Source organism: Azolla caroliniana, unplaced genomic scaffold (genome assembly GCF_043228905.1).
Source record: "Azolla caroliniana isolate FFs.n. ecotype wild unplaced genomic scaffold, voAzoCaro1.0.p SCAF_9, whole genome shotgun sequence".
Lineage (NCBI taxonomy): Eukaryota > Viridiplantae > Streptophyta > Polypodiopsida > Salviniales > Salviniaceae > Azolla > Azolla caroliniana.
Window position 1 is genome coordinate 16,638,160 of NW_028230444.1, and position 21,225 is coordinate 16,659,384.

The following is a 21,225-nucleotide window of genomic DNA, read 5'->3' on the forward strand; positions in this document are numbered from 1 at the left end:
GTCCTGTGGTAAGCGCGGGGTTTTGGGCCAGTTGGCTGCTTGAAGCTCCTTGTTCCGGATCCTGTGGGTAGCCGCCTTTTTTGAAATGCCATTTTTTGTTATAGTTCTTCTTATTGCGGTACTCTTGACGAGGTTGCTCGTTATATCTGCCGTATTCCTCCCATTGCTGACAATACCCGAGGGAGTGCTCCCGGTCATAATGTTCGTATCGTCTATTGTAATCCCGGTACCGATCATATCTATCATGCCGGTCATAGTTATCTCGCCGATCACCGTACCGGACATCATTCTCCCGTCGATCGCCATACCGGACATCCTGTGCCGGTCGGTCGCGGTCCATTCGCCGCCAGCGTTCCTCTTCTTCATCCTGGCTGCTGCATGGCTCTATTTGTCGGACGGGCGGTGCTTGCCGGTTCAATAGATTATACTCGCACCTATCCATTGTATGGCCCTTGGATTGACAGATTACACATTGTGTCCTCATAGTGCATTCTAGTGCCGAGTGTCCGGAATTCATGCAGGTTGTGCACTGTATTGCTTGCCGAAACCGGAGGTCTTCATCGGACGGTAACGCCCGTTGGAGTGCTCCAAGTGTGAGCCAGGAGCTTGTCTTTTCCATCTCTCTCACCCGGTCAATGACCTGGTCGATGGTACTTGTGCAGAAGTCAATTACCGTGCAAACCGTGCGTAGGGGTTCCCGGAGCGCATTTAGGAATATAGTCCGTAATTCCTCCTCCGGAGGTGTGCGGGCAAGCTAACTATGCATCCGTTGAAACCGGATGACAAATTGGGGAATGCTCTCCCTTGCCTCCTGTCGGATGGTATAAAATAAGCCCACCATTACTGTCTGGTCCACCTCCTTTTGGAAAAAATGCAAGAATTTAGCTTTTCAATCTGCGAAGGTGGTGATGGTAGACGGGTCCTGCGTCCGGCGCCATCTTGTTGCCGGTCCCTCCAATATGACGCTAAATTCTGCTATCTTAAAGCGTTCCTCTTCTTCCGGGGTCAATCGCTGGGACACATGGTTTGCTTCCCATGTCTGTTCAAAGGCGTGAACATGAGCTTCCGCGTCCGGATCATCTCTATACTTGGAGTACTAGAACGGCATGTCGTCGTCCGGTATCGGTGCGCAGGCTGACAGTGTTGGTAGTCTTTCCTGATTTGTTTCCGGCGTCGGTGGTCTTTCCTCTTCTTTTGGTGACGGAGGCCTCTCCTCTTCGACTTCCAGTGTCGGAGGTCGCTCTTCCTCTGCTGGTTCCGAAGGTTCCAGCCTTAGCACTTCCGGTTCCGGTGTCGGTAAGGTGTCTGATCCTTCGTCCTCCGGTCCGTCCGGGGTTTCGTTGCTGCTATGGTAGTTCGTGTGCACGCTGTATTCCCCTTCGGAATCCGATTTATACGCTGAAAAGGCTTCTGCTTCGCCTTCTCCATTTGCCAACACCTGGAGAAGGGATTCAGTTTCCTGGAGGCTGCTTGCTTAGGTTGCTGCCGTCGTCCGGGTGCGATGTTTGTTGTAACCAGAGGGAGTCCTCCGCTACTCTCCGGATTATGTTGGAAAATGAGCGATCCGCTCTAATTTCTTGCGCCGCTTGCTGGAAAGCCTCACGTCTCCTTTGCCTTTCGGCAAGGCGTCGAGTTCGATCTGTAACCAGGTTGTGCGTTGATCTAGTCATCCATCCGTGCCGTCGTTCGATGCAAAAACAAGAATCGTGGTCGCCAAAAATTGTGTTAACTCTTAGGGCCGGAAAAATGCCCTAACACAGGGTGTCTACGGAAGACACTTCACCAAAGGGGTGTTACGGCAACAGGATTAGACTCAACGATTAATCCGACTTAATTAAGTTACTTAGCAAGATCGTCCTTAATATTCACACGCGTAAGATATAACAATGAATGCAGAATGGCAATTAACACAGAGAGATAACAACACTAAGCTTTATTACTTAACCGTTGTTCATTACATCGTATCCGGGCCTTTAAATAGGTTTCCGGTCTGTATTACAAAACGGTGCCATCCGCACCTGTTCGGGATCGGTCCGGATCCGGAACGGCATACCGATTCCGGTCCGTCCGTCCACACTCATAGCTTACCTACAACCATTCCTACTAATTAAATGACTCCTCGTTTCACACTCTGGACTCCTTTGCCGGTCGGGCCGGTAACACGGCGCGACAAGCCCGTGAGCTCCCGACCTGAGTCTTGGCAGCCGACGACTACTGTAACCTACCTTGGTCCGGCTCGAAGCCAGGAATGTATTCCCACTTTTATATATATACATTTGCGTCTGTTTGTGTATATTGGTCTCTCTGTTGGTGTCGGGTGCTTCCCCTTTTCCTGCGTTTCCTGTACATAAGGGCATGAGTCGGGTCGGCCTGTGTGTGTGTGTGTGTGCGTGAGTCGGCGTCAAGCGCGCGCTCCCTCTCTTTCTCTCTCTCCCTTCAGTTGCTTCCGGTGTGCTTCTGGGATGCCCCGGAAACGATGAAGCACGACTTCCCACGCTCCATCACTCCCTAGTCCAAGACCCCCGTGGTCCCGCCTTTCTCCAGGCACGCGCGTAACAACGCGACACCGTCCTTCTTGATGAAGCAACCTCCTTGGTTGAATCGAACTTGCATCCCTTGCTCCACAATTTGACCGACCGAGACCAAATTCTTCATTATGGTGGGTATATGTAAGACATTTTTTATGCAAGTTTGTTCACCTTCTTTCTCGAATGGGACATTGCCGACATGCCGAATCGGATGAGTGGTGTCGTCTCCGGTCTCAACATAACCGGGTCGATCCGGCTCTCGAAGGTCTTTGAACCATTCTTGATGGGACGTCATATGGTTCAAAGCACCGGAGTCGACGAACCATACATCTTCCGGATTGGAGGCATTAGTCTAAGTAGAGGCCGACATAGAATTTGCTCTATGTCTCATTACAAAAATTCCACCATGATCTTTATAGTCGGAGTTGGTGGCGTAATTGGTGAGTCATCAGCTTGTGGAAGCCGACTCGGGCTTCTTCTTTCGACACTCTTCTTCATAGTGGCCGATTTTTCCGCAATAACCACATTCGATCGAGTTTTGTTGACTCAAACCAGAATGGAAGCTCCCCCTTCTTCCGAAGGTTCCTCTATGGCTTCCGTCTTGTTGCCGAAATTGGGAGTTGTTGTTGTAAGTTGGACCTTGTCCGCCGCCTCGTCCTTGGCCGAATCGGCCTCTTGCTCGGCCGCGTCCTCTTCCTCCATTCGAATGCGTGTAGAGCATGTGGCCTTCTGAGGCGTTGTTCCTTGTTCGAACATGATTCTCTTCGACCAATAACATCGATTGAAGATCAAAGAAAGAGGGTGGATTCTCTCGTGCTAGTACGGTGGTCCGCATCACGCCGAATTGTGGTGCAAGGCTGCCGAGGCATATTTGCACCATTTCTTCATCCTCCACATTGAAACTCTTATCGAGCCAAGTGTATCACAAAGATCCTTGATCTTCAAGGTGTAGCTTGTGATGGACATATCAAGTTGTTGGATGTTGTTCAACTCTTGGTGGAGTTGAAGCTTTCGTGCCGTTGTATTGGCGTCGAATATCTTCCTTAGATTCTCCCATGCTTCCTTTGGCATCACGGCTTCTCGAATGTAGCCGAGCATGTGGTCATGAACACATGTTGCCAAGCAATACATTACTCGACTCGCCGCTTGCTCCCATGTTGAGTAGTCGGTGTCTTCCAGGTCGGGTCGGTTTTCTTGTGCTCCCTTGATGTAACCCCAATAGCCTTGGCTGACAAGGTATTGGTGCATCTTGTACTCCCAAGATGCAAAGTTGTTTCGGTCCAACTTCTCACTAGGGAGAGCGCTCCCCATTTGAGTATTCATGGTGTTCGATGTAGATTTCTTCCTTCTTCTTCTCTCTTGAATACGAGCTATGTAGTCACACTACGATAGCGATGAGCTGGTTCTTCTTGAACGTCGGCGTAAAGCTCAACACACACGGATGGGCTAAGATCGAGCTACCAAACTGCTTTGATACCATGTAAAGAATCGATGGTGATTCTTGTGTAGCAGAATAGACTAGAGATATGTGTTTTGAGTGTGTGTGTGTGTGTGTATGAGAGAGAGAGTGTGTGTGTGAGAGAGAGAAACACAAGATAGATTAGAGAGACAATAGAATACTCAAGAAGATGTATATTACAAAGGAGATTAATAGACTTAATTACAAAGTAGGAGGAGAGTGCTTTATATAGTCACTCTCTCTCTTCATTAACTACCAAAGCTCATGGGTCATGGGGAATGTGAAAATTCATTAGTTATGTGTCATAGAATATGATTCTATGACACATAGTTAATGTGTAGATAAGAGTGGTGACTTTTGACCTTTGAGTGCACACTCTCAAGGGTGTGTTCAAAAACTAGACTAGGTTGAGCTTGATTCTCAACAAAAACGAACTAAATCTTGTCAACCATGAATCGACATGGGTGGTCGATTTGGGTGCATCGTTTCACCTAACCCCCAACCGAAAATGCTTCTCATCATACATGACCGGAGACCACGATCTTGTAAAGATGGGAAATGAAGGAGCATGCCGAATTGTCGGCATAAGACATGTGTGTCTGGTGACATCGACCAAGTGCCGACTAGTGTTGAAGGATGTCCAACACGTTCCAGAAGTCCGACTTAATCTGATATCAGCCAATTGGCCAAATGACGAAGGCTACACGGATAGCATCCGGAATGGTGTCATGGAGTTATGCAAAGGGAGCCTGATTATGGCTCGAGCCCGGAAAACTAGCACGTTGTATTTGATGCATGCTCGAATATGTCGGGCAGAAGTGAATGTAGCGGTCGACACTGTCGGAGAGCTGTGGCAGAAGAGGTTGTGCCACATGGGCGAGAAGGGGATGCAGAGACTTGCTGATGACAACCTCATTCCAGAGGTGAAGAACATACAACTAGAAAAGTGCATCAATTGTTTGGCTGGCAAGCAAAACAGAACCTCCTTTCGAACCTGGGTCCCGACAAGGAAGAGAATACCACTGGAACTCGTGCATGTCAACGTATGCTACATAGGCACTAAGTCACATGCCGGCTCACAATATTTTTTGACCTTCATTGACGACTGTAGTCAGAAGTTGTGGGCTTCTGTCCTGAAGACCAAGGACCAAGTGTTGTTGGTCTTTAGAGAGTTTCAAGCGAGAGTCGAACAAGAGACCGACCGACAACTAAAAATGGTCCGAGTGGATAATGGAGGAGAATACCGAGGGCAGTTCGAACAGTACTGTCGATCGAAGGGAATCTGACTCAAGTATACCATGCCGAAAATACTAGAACTCAATGCGATGGCCGAGAGGATGAACCTGACCATTATGGAGAGGGTCTGAAGCATCCTAGCACATGCCAAGTTGTCCAAGACATTCTGGGTTGAGGCATTGATGACAACAGTGTACGTGATAAATAGATCACCCTCAGCACCCCTTAACAGACATGTTCCACAAAGAGTGTGGACCAAAAAACACACAATGATTGGATTGTGTTTTGTGGAATTCATGCTTCGTCATGAAGGACTCAAATTTCCTGTACCATTGTTGAAGAGCTTGCTTCAAACCATATAAGGTCTTCCTCAAGTTGCATACAAGATTCTCCATTCCATTTACCTCAAAGCCCTCTAGTTGCTCCGTGTAGATTTCCTCTTCCAACTCACCATGTAGGAATGCAATCTTTACATCTAGTTGTTCAACCTCGAGGATCATGCTTGCAGCTAGGCTTAGCACGGTCCGAATGGATGACATCTTCACAACTGGAGCAAACATCTCATCAAACTCAACACCCTTTTTCTGATGAAAGCCTTTCACCACTATGCAAGCTTTGTATCTAGGTGGACAACCAGCTTCTCTAGTTTTCAGCTTGAAGACCCATTTGTTCCTTAGAGCCCTTTTACCTTCATGCAATTCCATCAAATCATAAGTGTGGTTCTCATGCAAGGAATTTATCTCATCTTGCATGGCATTGTACCACTCCCTTTTGTGCACATTCGACATGGCTTCCTCATAACATTCCGGCTCACCTTGATGAGTCAGTAATACATAATCACTGGTTGGATACTTTGAGGAAGCCATTCTCTGTTTGGAAGGGTATCTTCTCATCTCAACAATTGGCTCTGTTTCAACAGGTTCAACATCATATGCTTCAGCTAACTCGGCATCATCCGACTGTTGTATGCCGACGGGCTGTACATGACTAGAATTGGCAAGTACAAAGTCCATAATAGTGGTTGGCTGGGAAGTCGACTATTAGAGCTAGATCCTAATGTAAGCATGAGATAAAGAAATAGATTATAAGAAAATAAAGACGAGAGAGAAAGAAGGGTATCGATCCACCCAACCACCCCCGAACGAAGGGATCGAGATAGACTCGAGCCTCGATCGACATCCCATACTACCGCCATGGCATCGAGTCGTACCTAGTACTGGTGCACTCAATACAAGAGTTTAATAACCACGAGGACAGAGTCTCAACGTAGTCGATAATCTCAAATGAGGATAGCTAGGCCTCATATTTATAATCAAACTTAAGAAGTTAATGGGTTGTCTCAATCCCAAGGATTAAAAGTAATCCTTCCCTTCTTTACACTCTCGGTTAACCCTCACATGTTATCCTTGTGTGTAAAATACTACGGTATAACTTACCACGAGATATTATATGGTCATGCTTGTAACCTCAACATTGGTTGTTGTTTCCGGTCTTCAATTTTCTTGTTTTCCATAAACACAATATCCCGAATTCTAACCACTTTCTTGTCAAGCCTATCCTAGAATCTGTAGCCGAACTCATCTTCTGAGTGCCCCAAGAAAATGCATGCCTTGGACTTGTTGTCTAGCTTTGGTCTCTGATCTTTAGCAACATGCATGTATGCAAGGCATCCAAACACTCTCAAATGCTTATAAGAGACATCTCTTCCTCTATGGAACATCACCATCTAGAAGCACTGAAGGAGATTTGTTTATGATGTACCATGCAGTCATCATTGCCTCAGCCCACAATGATTTTGACAGTTTAGCATGCGACAACATGCTTCTCACTCTTTCCACTATGGTCATGTTCATCCTTTCAGCAAGACCATTAAATTCCAGTGTTTTGGGCACTGTATACTGAAGTTTGATTCCTTAATTCTTGCAATACATCTCAAATTGACTTATGTACTCACTGTCATTGTTTGTCCTTACAGCCTTCAACTTCTATCTGGATTCTCTTTCAACCCTAGCCTGAAATTCCTTAAAGACCGACAACACTTGGTCTTTGCTTTTTAGCACGAAAGCCCACAACTTTCTATTGTAATCATCAATAAAACTCACAAAGTATTGTGCACCATCCTCTCGCTTATATGACCCAGCCTCTTGTGTCATATCTCATTAAGCGAGTCGGCAACCACATTTGATTCATCTCTGCACAGTTTTGCATGCATTACATATAGTGTACTTCGCTTTTGTGCCCGAGCCACAATCATACTTCCCTTGCAGAATTTCCATATACCATTCTAAAAGCTACCATTGTAGCCTTCATTAGCAAGTTGACCTGACAATATCATATTCAATATCACATCCAGAACATGGTGTACAACTTTTAGCATCATCCTACAACTAGTGGATGTCAACAAACAAACATTTCCAATGCCAACAATCTTGCATGGACCATCATTCCCCATCTTTACATAGCCATAGTCACCAAATGTATAAGATGAGAAGCATTCTCTCTTGTGAGTCAACTGAAAAGATGCACCAGAATGTACAACCCAAGTGCACTCATTACTAGCAAGGTTCACACATGCTTGTTCACTAATAAACAACAACTCTTCCTCACTGGCTACAATGGCTGAGGTATTTCTCTCCTCTGAAATTTTATTCTGCTCTGTACTACCATCATTTCTTTTGTCCCTCTTGAAATGTTGGCAGTTCTTTTGGAAATGCCCCAGTTTCCCACAATAGAAACATGTGAGTTTTCCCATTAGAGGACGGAGTAAGCAAAGGGGTTCCTAGAACCTCGCTCTAATAGCAGTTTGATGTGAATGAGGACCGAAACAACAAACAGACTGATGAAAAACACAACACAGATGCACAAGATTTTTATCGTGGAAAACTCTAAATCGGGAAAAACCACGGAACCCTCAAGGTACCAACCATTTCACTAGATTTTTAATGTACAGGAGATATAGTCTCTCTCTCTCTCTCGGTAACACTAGAGGAATACCCCAAATTTCAAGGCATCAACCTTGGCACAGTCTTCATCTCACTCAGTGGACGGAATAGAAACAGTCAGAAACAATAAGAGAGATATAGAACAATAGAATCTCATTTGCTGCTCAAAAACAAAGTTCGTATAGCCATCGATCCGCACTAATCAGACTCAGATGCCACTACACCTACAAGGTCTTCTTACATTGTACTGTTACGTTCGTTGTCTTGTCTCTTTCTATGTCTATGTCTCTTACTCACACCTTATAAATACACATACATACATATAGACACACACACACATTTCGGCCCTTAGCCGGCTTATGGCTCTTACTTCTCCCATGAGGAGGGACACAACACAACATAAGGCATTTGGATTAAATCAATACTTGAGGCACTTCCTTCAAATCAATGAAATTAAGTTTCATCTCAATCACCCTCCTCATTTACATCTTCACCCAATGTTCTATGTATCACATTTGGAACCTTATGGTTCGAGCTCTATCCAAATCACCTTGTTCCTCCCCCACCTCTTGATCTTGTTGATATTCAAGAATACGAGATGAAAATCTTCATGGACTCAAAGGTTGCCTATAACAAATTATATTACTTGGTTGATTGGTTAGATTTTAGTAGGTGCTTCAATCATTGATGAACCATTCTAATGCAATGGAAGTCCTTGTTCGATTCAATCTCGTTATTGGTTGTTGCATTGAAACACCATGGTGTTTGCCTTGAAGGTATGAAGGTTATGCTCATGGTTTGCTAAAATAATGAAGAATTTCACCAAGTTCTTCCCACCTTAACTTTTAAGATGTGTGTGGGCAAATTTGGTTTCTTACTCCATCTTAATTTGGGTTCTCATTATATTTAGTTCATTAAGAATGACCAAATGAGAGGTTGAGTCTTGGACAACAAGTGTTGGGTTGTTTCACATTACTAATCTTCATCCACATTTGGACAAGCCCCATGAGGTCTTCCATTTCCCCTAACAATCGGCAACGGTTCGGTTTGAACCGAACCGAACCGCGAAACCACGGCTTAACGGTTTCAACGGTTCGGTTCAGTTTGGTTCATGTTTAGGTTTTTTTAAACGGTTCAGTTTGGTTTCAACAGTCAAAAATCGTAGTTTAAACAGTTTAATGGTTTTTAATTTTTAATTTTTTTAAAAACATTTAAAAAAAATTTAAAAAGTCCTAAAAAATTTTAAATTTTGTTTTTAAACAATCTTTTCATTTTTACACCTTATCTCACATTTTGGGAACATCTTGAAAAAAAATTTAATTCTAAATAATGAAATATTATAAATTTTAAAAAATTAAAAATTTGACCTATGTTGAAAACCGAAACCAAACCACGAAACCACGGTTTTTACGGTTTTGCGCTTCGGTTCGGTTTGGACCCTCTCAAACCGAACCGAACCGTTGCCGATTGTTAATTTCCCTAGTCACCTCTAGAATCTTCCATCTATGGTTAGTGTTGATCGGCCATCATCTCTTGTTGTAGAACTCAATAAAAAAAATCAAATTTACTTTTGAGCCATGTTCTATCAATGTTATTTTTGGTATCTTGATATCTCTTATTTGTTTAAAACTATTTGTTGTTGTACATGCCTAGTGTGGTTTGTTGTAATAACTAGGGAAAAGTACCAAGATACCCCTAGAAGTTCGTCTATTTACCAGAATGCCCCTGGAAGTTCCAAATTTACCAAAATACCCCCATGTCCAAAAAATTACACTTTATAAAGTAATTATACACTCAAATCTTTGGTAAATAGGGCTAGTTCAGGTCCATTTCTTCTATATTTGGTAAATAGGGCTTGTAGATTTGAGTGTATAATTACTTTATAAAATGTAATTTTTTGGACATAGGGGTAGTTTGGTAAATTTGGAACTTCTAGGGGCATTTTGGTAAATAGACAAATTTCCAAGGGTATCCTGGTACTTTTCCCTAATAACTATCACTATACTCCTTGTCATCATCAACCTTTCAATGGTGATAACATTTGTGGAACATTCATCGGTGTCATATTTAACCATGTACACGTAGATGTTCGTTAGAGATGAAGGAACAATTGTAGTGCTAAGGAAAGGGATAAAAAATAGAATTGTACACTTTTATATAAGTCTTTTAATTTCTTGATATTAAGTAAACTTGAGATAGAGCTTAAGAGCATCTTAATATCTTAATCTCTTGTTGGTTATAATACTAACTATTTAACTTCTATCTTACCTTAAGATTCAAAACTTAAATAGTAAGCTTAAGTGTTTGGGCTAATAATTGAACTCTCAAGGAATATTCTTTGCTCCCTCAATTGAGTGCTTTCTTGCTTTACTTCCTTGCTTTGCTTGTTTATTGTGTTAAGTGTATTAAAAGTTTGTCCACTTGCTAGAAGGCAGTTGTGGATTGACACCCACCCCTTTGTCGTTTGGCTAACAATAGTGTAGATGTTGTCTTGGACCCCTTAATCTTGGTTTTAAGCTATTTAGGGAAAACTAGCTACAACAATCTGAGGTAAGTTCTAAAGTTCCCTACATTAGCATCCTTGTCACTTCTGATTGCAACACTCGATGCCTTCAATTGAATAATATTAATCTCACCATCACTGTGACTCAATAGAGTCACCCCTGCATTTGAGACATGGTTATCTTTTCATATGATGTTGATGGTATGCAACATTACAACTTGGAGCATGAGAACCATTTTGCCAAAGTAGTGGACTAACTGTAAATATGGATAAAAGAAAAATGATGGTAGTGTGAACCATCCAACCTCATCAATACCCTGCATTGACATCTAATGGAGACGATGTACAATTATGCAAAGCTTTAAGTATCTTGGCATCGATGTATCCACCACAAATAAATGGAGTATTGCTTTGAGTCTAGACTTCAAGCTGGTTGGCAAAGTTATTATACATTGGAAAATCAATGCAACTAGAGTGATACTCATGGATCAGAAGTGACGTTACTAATTTCATGGTAACACAAGTTTTGTTTTATGGCGTAGAAGTGTGGGGAGGCTCTCTCTCTCTCTCTCTTAATGCACGAAATGAAATTGCGAAGATTCAAAAGATGTTTTCAAGGAGACCATTGGGAGTTAAATCCACTACCTCCTATCAAGTTATGCTCTTGGAAACAAATGTATTACCTATAGAGATATTTGCACTGCATAGAGTATATAGATACATTACAAAGTCAAGAATATGCCAAAATCATAGATTATCACATCTTGTTTGGAATGTTGGATGTAAACTACAAAAGAATTACAAAAGCAAAATTCTCTCATCTAGTTAAGTAATTGACATAAAAAAATGGCTCAAAAGATGTGGTGTGGAAGATATCTTAGAGCTTTAAGTCATGGTATGAAACATGTAGTTATTAGGAAAGATTAATGGAATCACGTGGAAGAGGTGGGAAGGTGCGAAAAGGACAAAATTAGAATATTACATTGGAAGCATCAACCCTAAATGTCGGATTTTATATAAGGGAAGAAGGCTTTTTTATTGTATTCAACCTTATCTCATTATTAACATTAGTATTAACTCTCATAGAGCCATAGCACTCTTCCACACTCGAGCAAACAACCTAGGTATTGAATTTGTGTTATAGCATCAAAATCCATCAAATATAAAGGCATGTAAGGTATGCAAGGCAAGGTTAATGAAGGATGAGTATCATTTGCTTTTTACCATGTTTATTTTAAGTTGTTTGTGTGTGAAGAAGTGTATGTGTCAAGATCTATGGCAAGGGGTACATAGATATTGTTTGTCTTAAGTGTGGGCACATATATGTAATTAAGTGTAAAGGTTGAAGGCTATTGAGTGCCTAGTTTGACTCCTCATGTGTCCGGACAATGACCGCCTCATCTGTGTACACCGTGAAGGTTTCACACATTCATGAGTATCTCAATGTGTTGTGTCACAGGACGATCCCTCGTGTGTTGTTGTATTACATGAGTCTTCACACATGAAGTGTTGTGTCTTAAACTTTTCAATGTCCCTTGGCCCGGATTTGCAACTTGAGAATTTTGTTGAAACCTCTATATGCTACCATGGATATCCAATCACGTGCAAGAGAAGTTGGAGGAATGTAACAAGACCCTTAAGAGCAGCCCTTCCAACTACAGCTTATTGATCTCATTGGAAAATACAAGGATGTGTTTACTTGGGTCATACAAAGCCATGTAAAGGATGCATGTAACCTAAACTATGTTGCATTGGTGAAGGAGGAAATTGATAGGCTCCTTCGGGTCGATTTCTTTCGGACCTTCAAGGATATATTCATAACCCAATTGAGGTAGTACCTTAGAATAGTGAGAAGCTATGGTAATCCATGGAAGAATTTTAACATGACCACAATTACTAACATATGTTTTTCCAATCGTTCAAAAATTCAACTCCACATAAGGTGATCGAGCATGAAATGTAGAAATTCTCAAATAGGTTTGTTGGGGTCATGATGATGTTTTGAGGTTGCGATGATGTTCGATGCTAGCCTTTAGCTTATCATTGTGGAGATAATGAAGATCTTAACAATTTTCAGCCAAGTATCCCTCGACAACTCAATATGCAACCCACATATGCTCAAGCAAGCTTACACATGAGATGAGAATGAGGAGCAACTACTCACAACTCAAATTGAAACATTCATTGCTATTCAACGGTGCTTTCCACCTATTCATTACTAAACTATTCATTACTAAATGAACTGACATCACACCACTACAAATTGACCCTCATTTTTAAATGAAATCTAGTCATTAGGACTGTTAAATTGTGGAGAAAATAGTCATCCACCACAATAAGACATTTGTTTGGCATGTGCACATGCCTCTCTTATGCTCATTGTCATCGATTATCTACCATGGGTATTTTCCATCTCAGTGTCTATTCATTAGGCAATTAGCCATAACAATTTAAAATAGTCCTCAACCAAAAGAATGACATCTTTCAATAGAAATAGTTCTCAACCAGAAGAATCGAACTAGTGACATACATGTAGCTTTCTCTTAGGCAAAGATATCATTTGGGTGACCTCCATGCTTAAAATATCAGCATCCTCCATTGAGTTAATCAAAGCATAAGACTTCCCATTATAGTGCTAACTTGAGTCAATTAAAAAGCAGGACATCTCAATAGCTTTTGAAAAGAATGGAAGCTTTACTAGTTACTTACAAAATGCATGTGTTTGTGTTTTTCCCCTACACCTTACATTTGGTGGAGCTCTCAACTAAGCACACAATAGTTCCCAAGATGGCATGTAGGGAACATCATTCTCATCTTCTCAATTTGTTCCAAAATTGAGTTAGGACAAGATGAGGAAATTTTAACACAGCTAATTGGACCCAAAATGAATGTTTGTGCTAAGGCAGTAGCCACATGTGACTGTATTTTTCCAAGGTTAGTTCTATTTTCAAGTAAAGAGTATACATGTGTGTGCCTAAGAGGTGGGTTTACTCAATGATAATCAATACCGAGTGAACACATACAAAAGTCTGTGCAAACCTAAAGGACACCCTTGCTTATCCATTGAATTGCTTATCCATTGAAAGCAGAAGAAAGACTAACAAAATGAAAATATGCATTATCTTTTGTTTTAGAAAGCATGGAATCCATGGCATTTTTAAACAAAAGTAAAAGATTCCTGGTATGTGGAATCAATCAATTAGCAATCTTGTGGTTGATTATATGACAAGGATAGTTAACAAGATTAGAATGATTGCCGGTGAAAGAACAAATGTCAGTAAGGAACTCATCTTAAGAGACATTATAATATATGACAAGGATAGTTAACAAGATTAGAATGATTGCTGGTGAAAGAACAAATGTCAGTAAGGAACTCATCTTAAGAGCCATTATAACAAAAAGGAAAAAAGATGTTTTACAAAAGATGGCCTCGAGCCAATATGTAACTGTAGAGTCCATTGGAAACCAAACAATCAACCAAAAAAGGAAACCCATAGCCCTTTTGGCAGTGAAACCCCCAGTTGTGTTAACAAGAACAATCAAATATGTAAACTATAACCACTTCTCACTTATGGTGTTCCCTTTCACAAGTCGGCCACATCCTAATTAACCTCTTCACACGTGGACTCTTATAGTCTTCACTTGTGATATAGTATGTCATAGTGACCCGGTCGATAAAGTAAGACAACAGACGGCTTTCCTTTCTCTTCATCAGACATGGTGTCTAGGGCATATGCAGGGACAAAATCGTGAAAGTTGACTTCCACATTTTTCCCACCATCACCAATGCTACCATCAAGATGTACAATCCGAATAGGCACTCCCAACGCATCAGATAACGCAATGATGTGTACATGATCACTTTCTTCACCCATCGGCTCAACAGATGATCGACAAAACTGTCCCCCAAACATGTCCCTAAATCATCAGTATTAATGCAAGGCATCGTAGCTTTAAGAAATTTTAGAAAGTTAAAAGAGATTATAATGTAAGTTTTCTTTATCAAATTGTCTAAAAACATCTTGAGGGAAATGTCTTCTAATTGCTTAATGAACACTCTTGAAATCACCAAATACACAAATAAAAATCATAGTTTTATTGGAATACAATATTAATAGCAGATTTTATTTAAATTTTGAAACACTATTTAAAATATTGACATCTAAAGTGATTAAAATTTCGATATATAAACCTATTTAAATAATAATAATAATAATATTCAAATTTTTTAAATGCAAATTTTTTAAAAATGGTTTTCAGAAAGAAAATTAAGGTTCAAAAAAGTTTAATAATCTAGTTGCACCTGCTGAACCGTCATATTACTCGTTCCGAAAATGAATGGTTCAAAGAAATCTGAACGTTTACGCATCTCCCCAGACGTTATAAATCTGAAAAACATAACAACTACACCAATATGCCCCTGGTCAAACTCTCCACAAATGAGCAATTGCATGTGCTGTGCTGTTAGAGTGCACAAACAATTATATGACCAATTCATTTGTTTTTTCTCAAATATATATTCTAATCAAGCGCAATTCTATATGTTATATTATACCCTTTTTCTCTCTTACAGAGGTAAACCAATGGCACAATTGGGTTTGGGGAAATAAACCCAAAAATTAAGGGCATTCGATCAAAATAAAAGAAACTGTGAGTATTTTGCAGTCCTTTTTCCCTTTGATTTTATTCAAATGTGAATATGCTGTGAAATTTTGAAAAAGAAAGCCAAATTTCTTCCTCACCAGAATCTGAAATGTTTTGGTCCCTGCAACTCTCTTCAAGCTTGTCCACACTGCAGACATATAATACTATGGGTCAAAAAGCTAGTGCAGGCATTCGAATAATACTATTGATTTCAGGACAATCCATGCTTTCAAAGTTATTATTAATATGTATATGCACATAAAGCACACACATTCACTCAGAAACAAAATTAGTATGTTTTTTCAACTCAAAGAAAAACTCCCCACTTATTATTTGTGAGGTATTAATTCAAAAATCCATCTATATAGATAGATAGATAGATAGATTGTGATATAAACAAGAAGGGGAATATCTTCTCTCCTTTTTGGTGGGCAGACACTCCAATTATATAGAGGCCCAAATGGGCTGTTACACATGCCCATAGCCCATTTGGGCTATGGACATGGTGCCTCATTACTAATGGCGACTGCATGAGCGGCTGCATGGGCTACCGGTATGGCACTTCGTCTCCCACATGGTGCCTCACATGGGAGTGGCTGCGATTGGACCAAGCTGGGACTAAACCGAACTCGGTCGGCCCAAATCCATAATATTTTATATATATATATATATTCCATCGATTTCAAATATTATCCCTCGAAATGAGAGGTAATGTGTATGCATAATATCTTGTTTTAATCATGAAGCTTTAAATACTATCAATGGTTAAGAGTTCAGCCCTCACCCCAACCTGTAAGACACCCACAATTTTTAAAACAAAGTGGTTTCATTCACTTCATTTGAATTATACATGCTGTTTCAAAACAGACATGTATAAATTAATTTAAGATCCAGAGAAAAATAAGAGTAGATTTTTAATCCCTAATGTGTCTCAAAAATTCCAAACAAACCTCAATGAGGCATTTTGTACACCCTCCAGTAGCTCAGTGAATCTCTGCACAAGAAGAATACAATAAGACTACTGACATCAAATGGTCTATAGCATTGATATATAACTGCTGTTTATTTTAGTGTTTTTAATAATTAAAATTAGCCCTATAGTAAACAAAAAATAGCATATAACAGAATAAAAAGCAGTTGAGACACCACTAACCGCGAGAAAATCTTCAAATGTGAACTCGACATGACCAAGATCAAGTAATGTCTGCTTGCATTTCTCAACACTATCCATTACCCGTGAGGCCTCCTTTTTATTTTTTGTTTCCAATATGTATTCCTGAAAAAAGATGTGTCATCATCATACAAATCAAATATGTTAAATACATATCAAAACATATATATTTTCTCCAGCAAAATCAATCACATGCATATACCAAATATGAAAACATGAAGGCTCGGAAAAAACAATTTCCATCACCACGTGTGCGTCGTATTGCAGAATATGCTTCAGCCAATTTCTACAAAAAGGAAAAAAACAGAATTAAGTATAATTTTTTATGCCAAAGTTTCAATTACTAATCAGACTTTTCCTGTAAAAAGAGTGTCTCCTTACCTCAATTTTAGCTCTGAATATGGGATTGCCCAATTCATATTCCGCAGCAAGGCTTGACAATGGTTCCTGAGGCATTCTCTCTCTCTCTCTCTCTCTCTCTCTCTCTCTCTCTCTCTCTCTCTCTCTCTCTCTCTCTCTCTCTCTCTCTCTCTCTCTCTCTCTCTCTCTCTCTCTCTCTCTCTATGCGTGTGTATCAGTAAGACACGTTGTTTTATAAACCCATGTACTTCGCTTCAGATCTCACTCTACACAATGCTTTACTATATGCCAGAAGGAAATGTTGGTTGAATCCATGACTTTCTGGTCTCTGCCTGATAGTTTTACCAGGAGATCTACAACTGTTTCGTCTTTCTTTAATGAGGATAATAAAACGAGGCTATGAAGCTCAATGCCTACATAGGCCGCAACATATTGCAGTTGCAAGGAGGATCTATCAAGGATGAAAGTAAAGATAAACCTAGGAATACACTAAGAATAAAACGACTAGGGTGCACATTGATATGTTTACAGACAGAGACAAACAGAAAATAAACTGAGACACAAAGAAGAATTCAGAATACACACGATTTACGTGGAAACCTGAAATCAGGGAAAACCACGGAGCAGCAAAATTTCCACAATGGGTCAAGAGTATACAGATCGTTTATAAAGCTCCCTAGCTTTCTAGGAGAAAGACTCAACTCTCAAAGAATACCACAATAGTATGGAGGAGACAAAACTCACTGAACAATAGTATATGAATTGACAAAACCCGTTCAGGTATAGGTGCACTCCCAGGTTGTCGTCTGAAACCAAGACTAAGGTTTCAGCCAGATCCACCAAACCTACTTCGATTGTCTGCCTCTTTCAACCCCTTTAGTTTTCTTCTTCCTCTCTGTCTCTCGCGCACTCTCTGTTGGACTCTTTGCTCACAGTCGCTCACATGTACTGTCTTAGCACTTTCTTTCTCTCTTCGCACTGTCTTCTTCTCTCTGTCTCAATCACTCTTCTCACGCGCACTCGCTCTCACTATTTCTGCTTCTCACACTCGGCAATAATAGTTCACTGCTTTTACCCTAACTTACATATATACATATACTTATATGTTTATTGGTCGACCATCTGGTCGATCCGACTGGTCGGCCCTCAATGACCTACAATTCGGTCAACCCTCAATTCTATCAACCCCCAAATTGACCGATTGGTCGATCTGACCAACCGAGCAGAATTCGGCTTCCGACTCCTCCTGTCATGAGGGACACAATACCTAACACGCATTTCATCAAATGAAGTTGAAACTCTCTACCTATCTATGTTCTGAAAAGCGGTGATCAACTCCATCAGTCAGAGGTTATCCACTTTACAACCCTTACATGACCTGTCTTTATGCAAGCCTTTCACTTGTAATAGTGGCATATGACTGAAAAAAGGTATCCCATGTTTCGTTTCAAGAATTATGTTTAAATGGGAAGTTGGCCTTAGAACCTCCAGAGTATCATAGGGTTTGATGATGCATAAGCAATCACCATCATTTTTAACTTACTTCCAGAGATTTGACAAAGGAAAATAACTGGTTTCACGAATATTCTTCCGAATTCATTTTTTTCAAGATTCTCATCGTAGGGTTCCCTAAAATCTCATGAACGGTCTAAAATATACAAAAAAGTATGCCAGATATATCTTGAGGTTTCTAGTTACTGCCTCGTGAAAACAAAAAAAATAAGTCAATCGACATTTGTTCGCTAATCTTCTTGAAAGCAGCTCAGTAGTGGCATCTAGGTGTGGGAATGTTTCTTGTAGTGAGGTCTAGGCTAGTCAGATCATCTGTTTCGTTTTTTAATGTTTATCACATGGAATTTCGTTTACTTTTAATGTTTACCACATGATTCACTTAATTTTAAATGTTGGATGAGTTTAGCTTCATCGACTTAGTTCAACATCAATTATCAATCAATTGATCATAGAGGGATGAAAGTTTTCTGCCAGGAATGTAAATCATTACTATCAAGTATGTTAGATCTGATCTGCAATTCCAAATTTAAAGTATCTTAAATACAAAAGACAATAACACCCTTTCAATGTATGATTCAGAGATTTACGTGAACAATGATCTATGAAGAAACCCTAACCTAAACGTGAAAACAGAAGAAACCTTGAGATATGGAAAACTAAAACCAAACTAACACAAACTACGCAAATAGAAAGGAAACTCTAACCTAATAAAAAGGCAATGTTATCTAGAAAAACCCTAACCTAAACAAAGGCAAATGATGTCTGAAGAAACCACATTCCTGTCAAGAAAAGTTTCATCTAGGCAAAACAAGAAAGGAATGGGAAAAAAACAATGATAATCTTAAAGAAAAATCCTACAAGAAACAACTGTTCAACTCGGTTTTAGAGATATTGGAGAAAGAAAATAAATAGAAGAAGAAGAAAAAGAAGGCGACACAGGTTACCTTGAGGCCAACAAAGGGTATCTTCTCTGCTTCTTCAGCTCTGATGGCGTGATGCTGAGCCATGATCTCATCGTCACGAGGTCTCTCCGTCTCCCTCACAGTCTGTGTTCCTTCTTCTTGTCCTCGCTCTTCATTTTCTCCTTCTTTCTCTTCTGCGTCGGCTGTGTGATCTACCATTTTTCACTCACCAGCGTGGCTTCTGTCTTCGATCCTCCTTCTTGGATTTACGCCAAAATAAGGAATACACAGAGAGACAGACACAGAGAGAGAGGAGGCGAGCTATGGCGACACTCTGTGTCTATATATATATATGCTGTCATCATCTCCACAGTAATACAAATACGTATATGTATGTATATGCAATATGTATAATGTACATATGTATACATACATAATACGTATATGTAATACATATGTGTGTGTGTATATATATATGTATGTATGTATGTATGTATTATGTATAATGTGTTATAGAATAGACTATTAAGCAAGATCAAAGAGAGATTAGATATTAACTCGGATCACTAATCACATATCAACATAATCTCTAGATAGAACTCATAGGCTATGCTCTTCTATATTATATTATATTATATATATATAATACCAAAATGATTCAGATGCATGAGTTTATGATCCACCAGATGATGGGATGCATGCATGCATGCTATTTACATCATGAAGTCTTGTTAACTAAAGCTAAAGCTTAAGACTTAGATAGGTATAGCATGACTCATTACATGCATGAGTTCATAACACTCCCCCTCATCTCATCATCACTGTTTTAGCTCATCGGCTCTGATAATCTTCTGAGTCCAAGAGAATGAATGTTCGGCCAATGTTTTGATGGAGGTAAGCTTTTGGTAAAAATATACGACATGTTCTTGCTTGATTGAATGGGTTGAATGTTGATATAATTATCATTGAGCTCACGAGTAAAGAAAAACTTGTGAGAAATATGTTTCATTCAATCAACTTTAATGAAGCCCTTCTTGAATTGATTAATGCAAGCATAATTATCTTCATAGATAATTGTTGGTAACGAGGGGCCAATAAAATTGCAAGAACTTTCAATATGGCCGATTAAGCATTGTATCCATAGGCATTCTCGGCTTGCTTCATGTAATGCTAATAACTTAGCATGATTTGAAGATGTTGCAGCCAATGGTTGCTTTGTCGATCGCCAAGAGATCCATGTGCCACCAACAAGGAAAACATATCCTGTTTGTGATCTGCCAACATGAGGGTCAGATAAGAACCCAATGTCGGAATAACGTCATGGCTTCATGTGGGCTTGAACCCAAGATCTTGTAATACATAATCAAGAACCTAAACATTAAGATAGCCTATGATAATATAAGATGATAAAAGCTACTTCTTGTAGTACACTGATTATTGTAAATACTCTGGAACATTCTAGAACATTATAGAAATCTCTACGCTATTATATAGGAACCTATAAATATAGACATACAATTCTTCTCAAACCAATTCGAATCAACGCCAGCCTTAAGCTCTCATCGCATATCTTGTATTCATTCTCATTCTTAATACATCCATTCTTCTCTTATCACTTCATTCCTCTCTTCTTGTGATCTCTTTACATCTTTCTTCCGCCATTCTATCTTTTCTCTTGGTTTTGACACATAAGAACCGTTGGTAAAGAAAAGACCCATATCTTTAGTGCCTCGTAAATATTGGAAAATCTGCTTTATTCTAGTCCAGTGTCGCTTGATAGGATCGTGATTATACCAAGCCAGCAAATTGACAACAAACGAAATGTCCGGACGTGTACAATTAACCAAGTACATATGTGCACCAATAGCAACCATGTAAGGATATTGTGGTTCCAATGCTGACTTGTTAGAAGATCTTGGCCAAAATGGGTCATGAGAAGGATCTAGAGAGCGCACTACCATAGGAGTT

General features: G+C 40.0%; 1 protein-coding gene across 2 annotated transcripts; it reads right to left on the bottom strand.

Annotated features, from left to right (window-relative positions):
• Positions 1-14,030: 14,030 nt before the first annotated feature.
• On the bottom strand, positions 14,031-19,567 carry LOC147860267 (ubiquitin thioesterase otubain-like protein). Of its 2 annotated transcripts, none has more exons than XM_087324853.1 (8): positions 19,300-19,566; positions 16,865-16,930; positions 16,686-16,769; positions 16,466-16,588; positions 16,263-16,306; positions 15,411-15,460; positions 14,972-15,072; positions 14,031-14,567 (listed from the first exon to the last, which is right to left on the bottom strand). In XM_087324853.1, exons 1-8 carry the CDS (start codon positions 19,474-19,476, stop codon positions 14,307-14,309), a joined length of 906 nt encoding a protein of 301 aa, XP_087180979.1. In that variant the 5' UTR covers positions 19,477-19,566; the 3' UTR covers positions 14,031-14,306. The 2 variants fall into 2 exon arrangements, with proteins under 2 accessions (XP_087180979.1, XP_087180980.1); XM_087324854.1 differs by having other exon boundaries at positions 14,397-14,586; positions 19,300-19,567.
• Between the last annotated feature and the right edge of the window lie 1,658 nt (positions 19,568-21,225).

Bases quoted from the DNA above. Each gene is read 5' to 3' on its own strand.
- LOC147860267 (XM_087324853.1), bottom strand. From the start codon at position 19,476: ATGGTAGATCACACAGCCGACGCAGAAGAGAAAGAAGGAGAAAATGAA. The intron at 16,589-16,685 runs GTATATGCATGT...ATCTTTTTTCAG, and splicing joins CCTTCATGTTTTCATATTTG to GAATACATATTGGAAACAAA. The intron at 16,307-16,465 runs GTTAGTGGTGTC...CTTCTTGTGCAG, and splicing joins CATTTGAAGATTTTCTCGCG to AGATTCACTGAGCTACTGGA.